Raw genomic sequence first — 10,619 nt, 5'->3', positions numbered from 1 at the left:
GGTGGGTAGGGGAGTGGGGGGGGGAGTGTATTGGGGCCTTTTTGGATAGCATTGGAAATGTAAATGAGGAAAATACCTAATAAAAAAATTAATTAAAAAAAACAAATGAACAAACAAACAAAACGACAACAAAATCTGGAACCTTCTGTTCTGGAAGGCTCCCTGGTACACTAAAGAAGACCTCCCTAAACATTTTAAACTGCGACCTTTTTGGACCTGAAATTTTATGTGATCAAAGGTAGACAGGCACAAAACACTTGTACCCAAATCAAACCCTGACTAATAATGAACCATGAAGACTTTTACTTTATATACTATAAAAGGGCCCCAGACATTAGCACAACTAACTCCATGATGGAAGTACCATTCAGGTGATAAAACTAAGCACATAGACAGTACCCTTCATCAAAATAAAAACAAAGATCTAATCTATCAAAGTCCATAGTTTTGGGAAAGTCTCCAAATGGACTGACCTTGCTTTTTTGGCTTCTGTAGTTCTGCTTCTGGCTGACTCTTCTTGTTAACTGAAATATGTCAGGCCAGGATCTGGTTTTTGTGTTTGATAGCTCATCCTGAGAAAATCTGGGAGCTACACTGTGGTCACAAACACTTAAACTGGTGTCCAAGTATTCTTCTCTGGTGGATACAACATATATACATATACATCATATACATATAATTATATTCTTTGTTAAAATTGCAAACACATCTTTATAATTACACACATATGCTTTTATTCTTTTTATACAAAATTAAACCATGGCCTAATTTGGCTTTCTAGGATGGAAAGGATCAGCCAACATTTTTTTTTTCCAGAGTTGATCCATTATTTTGACTTCATAATGAGAATGCTTCAAATAATATGTAGTACAAAGAGATGAAGCTTTATTTAGGGTCACATAAAAATAGGAAATTATATCCTAAAACGATAGTTTATTTAGTTATCTTATTTTTATTGATATTCTGCCTTCACATCTAAATCAGCCTAAAATGCATTCTAAGCCATAATCAAGATCCTGTCTTAGACCCAGGGAAACTCCTTAACTGAGATCCAACTAGGGCTTTACTTCTCATATGAGTTAGAAAACTAACGTTCTGTTTTAAGTCGCCCTTTTTGCCACGCCCGTTTATGACAACTGTCTTATTCTATAGGGCAGATTCACACAAAGTTCTACCCCGTGTGTGCCTAAACTAGAGCCAGGTTTGTGAGTTGAAAGCCAATAGCATCGCTGGAGGAGGACAAGTGTCTGTGTGAGAGAGGAACGCGTGTAGCCTAGGGTAACAATTTTAGAGGGCGTCAAGGAGCAGAGCCTCGTTGGAAACCACAAGGGTTTCTGACGAGCATAGATCATGTCCCGTAAGTACTTCTACTTCGACTACGACTACTATGGGGTGAGCTTCTGTGAGGAAGAAATCACGACTGAACCTGAGGAAAAGGTGGCCTACACATCAAACAGTGGCGGCTTCGTCGATGAAGTAACAGGCACCCTGAAAGAGGGCCACCAGAGCTCTATAGGCGACCATAGCTACCAAGGCTGTGGCATGCCTAACACCCAGGACACTGGGCAAGAAGAGCCCGAGGAGACCAGTAAGGTGGCCGAGACCAGTGAGCAGCCATTATTCAGGATTCCTCGGAAACCATACAGATTCACACCGGGACAGCTGTGGGAACTGCAAGCAGTGTTCGAAGAAACTCAGTATCCAGATGCCCTCAAAAGGTGTGTGCCGGGTTTGTCCCTCGGGACTCTGGGCTCCTTTTCCTCTCCCCTGACCCCTTTCCACTCTTGTTAAAATGTTTTAAAGTCTTTGAGATTCAGCACATAGATTCACTCACAGTGGCATACCTTTGTCCCTGAGGTACAAGCACCTCAGAGCTTCAGGACACATAGCCGCAGCGGACGCGGCGGGAGTGCGCCCTCTAGCGACCTCAAGCCATAACAAAGACTGAATCGGAACAAAACCTAACTAAACCTACACAGCAGCAGTGGAGGGTTTTGCGAAGCAGTGGCAGGCACCCTGCATGCATTTTGTTGCGAGGGCTACCAGAGTGGCCACAGCCTCTCTTTAGTTTTATTAAATCTAAATCAGGGTCTGTCTGAGTTGTGCAGGCTGGCCTTGAACCAACTCTGTATCCCTGCTCGCCGTCCTTGAACTTTCGACCCTCCTGTCTCAGCCTCTGTCTTAGCTGAGATTACTGGCAGCTGGGTTGACCTGCTTCCCCTCTTGGCCTTAAACCCACTAAGTTTTCAGCTAATTTTGTGGTGGTGGTTGGGGAGAGTTGTTATCTAGAGGTTCTGAGTGGAATTTGTTTTTTCTGTTAAAGAATTGAAAGGCAGGAAAGGTTCCAGACTCAGCAGGCAGCAATAGGTAACAAAGCTATTAAAACGGAAATAAGACTGGTGCAAGGCAAGGCAGGCAGAGAGATGCCCCTCTACTAAGTAGATAGGGGCATCTGAAAATGAAATGTTTTTTTTTTTTTTCATCTGGGGGTGTATGTGTCAGCCTACCAAAACTGCTCATTCTTAGACTAGTCATTTTACACAGAGAAAGGCAAGCTGACAGGTTCATAGCTTCATGTAAACTGAAATATGATCAGGACAGGCTTTGAACGTACCTGACCAGGCTGCAGTGGTCAGCCAAAGGCAGGGGAAAAGGCCCACTAGGCCTTTGTCTCAGGTAAGGAACGTGAAGAAGGAGCAGAAAGTTTCCCCTCTTATTCGTCTGAGGCCCCTTTCCCTAGCTGTCTTCAGGTCTGGGGTTTGTTTAGCTCTTAGTCCCCCACGAGGAGACCTCTCCTGGGGGATTGAGGTTGCATGCTTGGTGCAAACGAGGTCCCTGAAATGCTCACTGACCACTCCTTTGGTTGCTTTCATTTAAAAGATTATCCTTAAATACAGAAACATGAAAGCCTAAACCAAATCTGAAAGTCAAAATTCAGCAGCCTGAAGTCTTGTCAAGTGGTTTGGGGACAGGTCTCTGGGATCTTCTCTATGATACCAAAGGAAAACCTGAACCCATTAAACAACTGCCCTTCCCATGTCCACAGGCTCTAACTACCACTCTCCTGCCTTATTGCTCCTCTCTGGGTGCCTTGTCTAGGAACGTCACTTAAGGGAAATCAGACAGAATTTGTCTTTTCTGAGTTAACCTGCTTCCATTGGCATGTCTTCAGGCCTCATCAGTGTGCTAACATCTGGCTGAATTTCTGCTTTCTCAGGGGTAAATTACATCTCAAAGACCTCTTTGCATAGCTATCATATGTTTTCTGTTATTCCCACCATCTGCAAAAAGAGATCTGGATGATTTTCTCTGTGGCCCATATAGACTGGGCTTTGCTGCTATGAGGAGAGAGAGTACACACATGCCTTTCCTAAAATTCCAGATTTTCAGTCATTTGGGGGTGTACACCCAGAAGCATATTTGTTGTATCATGTGATCATTCTATGCTCACTATTTGAAGGGGACCTGACCCTTCCTTTGTGGATAGATTGCTTGACATCTCCCAGAATCCGGCATGATGTTTCCAATGCCTTTAGGGACTTACCAGGCGTGTTATTTTGTGGACATTGTTAATAACCACTTCTCTGGGTGTGGGATAATATCTGTGTGATTTGGACTTCATTTCCTTACTGTTGTGTGACTTTACCTGTGCTTTTAGCCACCATGACTGTCTTTGTGGTCAAGTGTCTCTTTAAAAAGGTCTTGTATTTAAGTGTGGGTGTGTTTTTGGAGTGGGTTAATGATGTTCATATATGTTGTCTGCTTCCATGTGATGCTTTTTAGGTTCAATACATAGAACATTTAAATTTTGTCAGCATTCCAGTTTCTCTATTTCATGTGTATTGCCTGTGCTGGAACCTGCTTTTTGGACATACATTTTTTTAGAGAGCAGGTTCAATAGAATGAAGACCTTCATGCCCAAGAGTCAGTTGGAACCACTTGTAAACATGGTTCCTTCTAAGAATTACTGAAAAACTATGCTTGTAGATGTGTGAGAGGAGATAGCATTTTACAATTTTTATTAAAAATATTCTATACAATATATATTTAATTACATTTTCCATTTCCTACTTCCTCCCAGATTCTCCCTACCCATCCAACTTCATGAACAAAACAAAACAGGAAAATTATCAAGACCAAAAACCCAAATCAAAGCAGAAAAAATTAGAAGAAAAAAAACAAGATAAAAATAAGCACACACACACATTCACGCACACTCAGGCATACTCATGTACACACTCATACAGACACCCACAAAGTAACAGAAAATATATGGAGTCACTTTGGTATTGGTCGACTACTCTTGGACATGGGGTCTACCCTGGAGAGTTATCGGGATAATGTTGTCCTTCGTCTTAAGAAGCTTTTCAGTTTCATAAGGCCCCATTTATTAATTGTTGATCATAGTGCCTGAGCTATTGGAGTTCTGTTCAGGAAGTCGTCTCCTGTACCAATGTGTTCAAGGATATTCCCCATTTTCCCCGTGTATCAGATTCAGTGTATCCATTTTCTTATCAAACCTATTAGTCTGTATCTTTTGGAGGAAGCATTATGGAGAGTTATTAATGATCAGTATTTATTGATTCCTGTTATTTTGCTGCGGTAGCATGGCTTTCCCCCTCTTCTGATGAACTTTTCTGGGATTTTTTTATTCTTTGTGTCTTCTTGGGTGTAGTTAACCTTCTCTTCAGATTGAAGTTTTATTCTGGTGCCTTCTGTGAAGGTGGATTGGTGTACAAAACTTACATTTGTTTTTATTCTGAAATGGTTTTCTTTCTCTGTCAACTGCCTTTAATAGTTTTGCTGGGTCTAGTAGTCTGATTTGACAACTGTGGTCCCTTAGAGCTTCTAGAATACTTATCCACTTCCTTCTGGCTTTCAAAGTCTCCATAGAAAAGCCAGCTGTTATTCTAATGGGCCCTCCTTTGTATATGACTTGGTCTTTTCCCCCTTGCAGCTTTTAATACTCTATCTTTTTATGTACATTTAGTGTTTCAATTATTATGTGTCAGGGGGAATTTGTTTTCTGGTCCTGGTCCAGTCTATTTGGTGTTTCACATACTTTTTATACCTTGATAGGGGTGGCATTTTAATATTGTTCCAGATTTCCTGTGCTACTTACACCTGGATTTTTTCTAATATTTAACATTTTCTTTGACTGAGATGTTATCTTGTACCTTGTCTTCAAGATCTGAAATTTCTGTCTTCCATGTCCTTTAATCTATTGTTGAGGCTTACATATGAAGCTTTGGTTTGGCATACTAAGTTTTTCATTTCCATTTTTATTTCATTTTGGCTTTCCTTTATTCTATTCCTTTGTTAAGTTTTACTTACATGTCTTGAATAGGTCTCACTCTTTCATTCAACTGTGTGTGTTTTCATGGTCTTTAAAGGCATTTCTTCATATCTGTCTTTGAACATGTTAATAGTCGATGGTTTGAAGTTTCTGTCTTGGGCTTTGCTGACTTCTGGAGGGAGCATATTGTATTGATTCATGTTTGCGTTTTGGTGCTATGATCCAGGCGTCTGAGGTTCAAAACACGTGTTTCTTGGTGTATACATCTGGTGTCATTTTTGGTGAGTGGGTCCTTTGGTTCAAGCCAAATGGGGCTGCAGCGAGGTAACGATGTTCAAGGCCAGTGCGATGGCTGTTCGCACGTTGGTAGAACTGTTGTGCAGGTCAGTGGAGAGTCACAAAGGAAAGGATGAGAGGGGAACTGGAGAAGAACCAGAGGGATTCAGTCTGCACCAGGAGGCTTGGGGTGGGCTGTGAGGAGTGCCTCCTGCAGGCAGGCTGCAACAGAACTAAGAATAAGTATGGAGAGTAAGATATTAAATCTTAAAATATGCACAGAGTATACAAATTTTACTTCATTTTTTTGCCTAGTATGGAATACTAAGTATTTGTCTTTTTCTCTCCATAGAAAAGAGCTGGCAAAGCTCCTGAATGTGGATGAACAGAAAATAAAGGTCAGTCAGTTCGCTTTTTAGTTTAGCAGGGTACTGATCTCAAACCCGCCTTACGACATAGATGACCTTGTCCTAGGCCCATGTAGCTGCCATATGTTTTTTTCTTGTGTGTTTTATCCTGAGAAATAAGATTTGGACTATAGGGCTTTGACAAGTGGAAACTGGAAAAGGGGAAATTTAGCTGGTGTTTCTACCCCATGACTGGCAGTCACATATGTTGATTCCTAAAAGTAAAAGCATAAAGAAGTAAATAGAATCTTCATCTATCTATCTATCTATCTATCTATCTATCTATCTATCTATCTATCTATCTCTCTCTCTCTCTCTATATATATATATATATATATATATCTTATATGTGTGTGTGTGTAGCATATGTATTTTGCACATATGTGATATACATATATATAATAACCCATAATTAACTTGTGACACACAGGAGACCTTCACACAGGAGTCTTCTATTAGGCATCATTTTGAAACCCAAAGTGACTTGGAAATGATCATATAATTGCAGGGAGAATTTGGTCACAAAAGCTCACATAAGCACTTCATAAAAGAAGGAATGAATGAAAAATAGAATAAGGGAAATGGAATAATTGAACCATAAAATACACTTTCTTTTTTCTTATTTATTTATTTATTTATTTGCTTTATATCCTGATCACTGGTCCCCCTCATTCCAGTCTCTCCATCACACAGTCCCTCCAACCATCCCCCTTCCCCTTCTCCTTTGAGCAATTAGGTGCCTCCTGGGTATCCCCCCTTTCCTAGCACACTAAGTCTCTGAAGGGCTAAGTATATCCTGTCCCACTGAGGCCAGATAAGGCAGCTCAGTTAGGATAACGGGATCCACAGACAAACAACAGAGTCAGGGACAACCCTTTCTCCAGTTGTTAGGTGACCCACAAGAAGACAGAACTGTACATCTGTTATATATATGCAGGGGTTGTGGAGGGCTAGCTCCGGCCAGTGTATGCTCTTTGGTTGGTGGTTAAGTTTCTGAGATCCAAGAGGGTCCAGGTTAGTTGACTCTGTTGGTACAGAGTCCTGTACAGTTCCTTTTTTTTTTTCTTGGTTAAGTTTTTTTATTAAGTGATTGGTAAGTATGTAATATAAACTAGTAAGACATTCAATTGTAGGCTGTCCTCTCTTTAACTGAAATACTTGAAATCTAGAGTGCAACTGAAGCTTTGGTTGAAGTAATCATCTCCATTTCTCAGGCCAAAGGGCAGGCCAATCACTTTTCTAACAAAGACATCATAGCAACCCTATTTATAATAGCCAGAAGCTGAAAAGAACCCAGAAATCCTGCACAGTTCTTATTTCCTCAAGGGCCCTCAGTCGTTCCCCCAGCTCTTTCCCCTGAGCTACCTCCAATGTTTGGCTGTGGGTCTCTGTATTGGTTTCAGTCAGCTGCTGGGTGGAGCCTCTCCGAGGACAGTTATGCTAGGTTCCTATCTGCAAATATAACAGAGTATCATTAATAATGCCAGGGATTTGTGCTTGCCTATGAGATGGGTCTCAAGATGGGTCACTTATTGGTTGGCCATTCCCTCAGTCTGTGCCATCTTTGTCCCTGCATTTCTTTAGACAGGATAAATTTTAGGTCAAAAGTTTTGTGGGTGGGTTGCTGTTCCTATTACTCCTCTGGGAGTAGTCATTTCATGAGCCATATCCCCACTGCTAGGAGTCTCAGCTAAAGTCACTTCCATAGACTGGGAACCTCCCAAGTCCCAGATCTCTGTTATGTTCTAGAGATGCCCCCATACCCCCTAACCCTGCAACCTACTGATTTCCATCCATTCTCCTGGCCCTCTTGCCCTATCTCCTGACTCTTCCCACACTTGATCCTGAATTCCCCCACTTCCCCTTCCCATCCCTTCTCCCACCTGGTTCCCTCACTCCAATTACATCCTATGACCATAGGCTTGAACTCACTGGTAGAGGAGACAACTTCCTGAACAGAACACCAGTGGCTCGGGCACTAAGATCAACAATTAATAAGTGGGACCTCATGAAGCTGAAAAGCTTCTGTAAGGCAAAGGACACAGGCAATAGGACAAATCAGCAACCTACAGATTAGGAAAGGACCTTTACCAACCCTACATCTGACAGAGATCTAACATCCAAAATATATAAAGAACTCAAGAGATTACAGAACAACAAACCAATTAACCCAATTAAAAATGGGGTACAGATATAAACAGAATTCTCAATGGGGGAATCTCAAATGGCTGAGAAGCACATAAAGAAATGTTCAAAGTCCTTAGTTATCAGGGAAATGTAAATCAAAACGACCCTGAGGTTGCATGTTGCATCCATCAGAATGGCTAAGATCAAAAACTCAGGTGACATCCTGGGGAGGATGTGGAGAAAGTGTGTCTCTCCTCCATTGCTGGTGGGACTTGTACAACCACTCTGGAAATCAATCTGGCAGTTTCTCAGAAAATTCGAAATAGTTCTACCTAAAGACCCAGCTATACCACTCTTGAGAAGATACCCAAAAGATACTCCACCATACCTCAAGGACACATGGTCCACTATTTTTATAGCAGGTTTATTCATAATAGCCAGAAACTAGAAACAACTCAGATGTCCCTCAACTGAAGAATGGATACAGAAAATGTGGTTCATTTACACAATGGAATACTACTCAGCTATTACAAACAAGACATCATGAATTTTTAGGCAAATGGATGGGACTAGAAAATACCATCCTGAGTGGGGTAACCCAAACCCAAAGGGCATGCATGGTATATACACAATTATAAGTGAATATTAGCCATAAAGTACAGGATACCCATGTTACACTCCACAGGCCCAAGGAAACTAAATAAGAAGGGAGGCTCAAGGGAGGATGTTTGAATCTCATGTAGAAAGGGGAATAAAATATGCTCGCATAATCTAAGACCTTTTCATATTAGGCAAGACAAATGTGGAAAGAGAGTTGGTGAATCTCCTCATTTCTTTTAGAATGTTTTGAAAGGTGATCTAGACAGTAGCAGTTCTAAATCTAAGTTTCTGGCATTATTATATCTTGTGTCTAGATTATTGCCCACTAGGGTGGAGAAGAGTAGCATCTTGGCTACAAAGGAAGTACATGACCATACTGGCATGCATGAGACTTTGTCTAAGGACAATTTTAAAAAGAATGACCATAAGCCTATGTACAGAGACCTTGACACATGGCTCTATTTAGGTAAAGTTGTTCAGAATATGTAATAGTTTTCTTTACTTTGCTGGTGGTGGCTTATAAACCAGGAACCAAGAAACTGTAGGAAAACCCTTGATGACTAATGACTGCAACCATGTAAAGCACATGAGCAGGCAAAACCTGCATTGTGTGTTCAAAAGAGATTGATGGGGGCATATGAACTGCCGGATGTGTTTCCCCATCAAAGCAGCAACGGCTAAACATGCTAATCTACTCCCTCTCTCCCTCTGGTTTCAGGATTGGTTCAACAATAAGAGAGCTAAATGTAGGAAGATTCAGAGGAATATACTGGGGGGCAAGAATATCACTCCTACCCAGGAAGAACTTCGCATGAAGACTTTGGTGGGATCCAAGAAAATCGTCATTTTCCAGGAGCAAGAGGGGGATGGGCTCTTCTGGGAACACCAGAATGTTGACACCCAAAACAGCCCTCTCTCCCTTCTATTCAGTTAGCAATAAAATACAGAATTTTCCATTTATTCCTTGGGTGTCCTCTCCACAGAAAAGGCTATGTTGTACTAAAATTTCTACAAAAGGTAGCTCAGAGCAGCTGAGGGGGCTTCGGTACACAGTGGATACACCCTCCCTGGCAGAATGAGGGCACACTCTGCCTCTGCAGCATTCATGGGCAGTTCTACCATTTCTTCACATTCTGTTGCACCCTCCTAGGTGCCTGTCAGGTCCTTCCCTGGGACTTCTGTGATCCTACTGTGTTCTAGCCTACTGATACAGCCCCCAACCATGGTTTCTGTGAGAAAGTCTTAGGGGAAATAATGGGACCAGAATCTAGAAGCCAAGAAAGATGAGCCCTGGGCACCAGCAGCAATAGTAGCTGTGTGTGGCTAAGGAGCAAACATGGGTCNCAAAACAACAGATCTGTCCAGAGAAAAGTAAGGAGCTGGAAACTTGGGGGATGGGTGGAGCTAGCTACACAGTGCTTGGTAAGAAAAGTGCACTTGTATAATTTCTCCATATTTTTATTTTGCTATCCCTGCCCTGACTCAGCAAACACTTATTTCATCTTGTTCTCCCACACAGAGGACTGTTTAGATTAGACTTTATCTTGTCAAACCATCAAAGGTTGTCTTATGAACGTATCCAGGTGTATCCAGGGAGATTGCTCAGTGGGTAAAGAGACATGATGGCATTCCTGAGGACCTGGCTTTAGTCCCTGGGCCCCGCAGGATGGAATAGAGTCTCCCAAGTTCTCCTCTGATCTCCACACGCTCAGTTGTTGTGTCATGCTCACACATGTAATTAATGTAAAATAGCTAATAAAGAACTGTAGTTGAGAAACAGAACTAAGTCTATCAGGTGTGTTTTCTCACAGGTATATTCATACTTAGCTGTGACATTTAGCATGCTGTGTGCATGTTTGTGGTTGTGGGTAAAATATGCAGGAAGACACACCAGCTGTCATTCCTAGGAGACC

The 10,619-nt window shown here is 41.7% G+C and overlaps 1 protein-coding gene across 1 annotated transcript; it reads left to right on the top strand.

The window, feature by feature from the left end:
• Window positions 1-1,198: 1,198 nt before the first annotated feature.
• On the top strand, window positions 1,199-9,666 carry LOC110287262 (rhox homeobox family member 1-like). The gene is made up of 3 exons (XM_021153917.1): window positions 1,199-1,718; window positions 5,925-5,970; window positions 9,425-9,666. Exons 1-3 carry the CDS (start codon window positions 1,351-1,353, stop codon window positions 9,638-9,640), a joined length of 630 nt encoding a protein of 209 aa, XP_021009576.1. The 5' UTR covers window positions 1,199-1,350; the 3' UTR covers window positions 9,641-9,666.
• The last annotated feature ends 953 nt before the right edge of the window (window positions 9,667-10,619 follow it).

The sequence above is a fragment of the Mus caroli genome, chromosome X (genome assembly GCF_900094665.2).
Source record: "Mus caroli chromosome X, CAROLI_EIJ_v1.1, whole genome shotgun sequence".
Taxonomy (NCBI): Eukaryota; Metazoa; Chordata; class Mammalia; order Rodentia; family Muridae; genus Mus; species Mus caroli.
Note: the sequence above shows the minus strand (reverse complement) of the source record. Positions and strands in the feature narration are given on the sequence as shown.

What these genes read in the sequence shown, in the direction of transcription:
- LOC110287262 (XM_021153917.1), top strand. Translation starts at nt 1,351, where the DNA reads ATGTCCCGTAAGTACTTCTACTTCGACTACGACTACTATGGGGTGAGC. An exon ending in TATCCAGATGCCCTCAAAAG is followed by an intron (nt 1,719 to 5,924) that starts GTGTGTGCCGGG and finishes TTCTCTCCATAG; the next exon opens with AAAAGAGCTGGCAAAGCTCC. An exon ending in TGGATGAACAGAAAATAAAG is followed by an intron (nt 5,971 to 9,424) that starts GTCAGTCAGTTC and finishes CTCTGGTTTCAG; the next exon opens with GATTGGTTCAACAATAAGAG.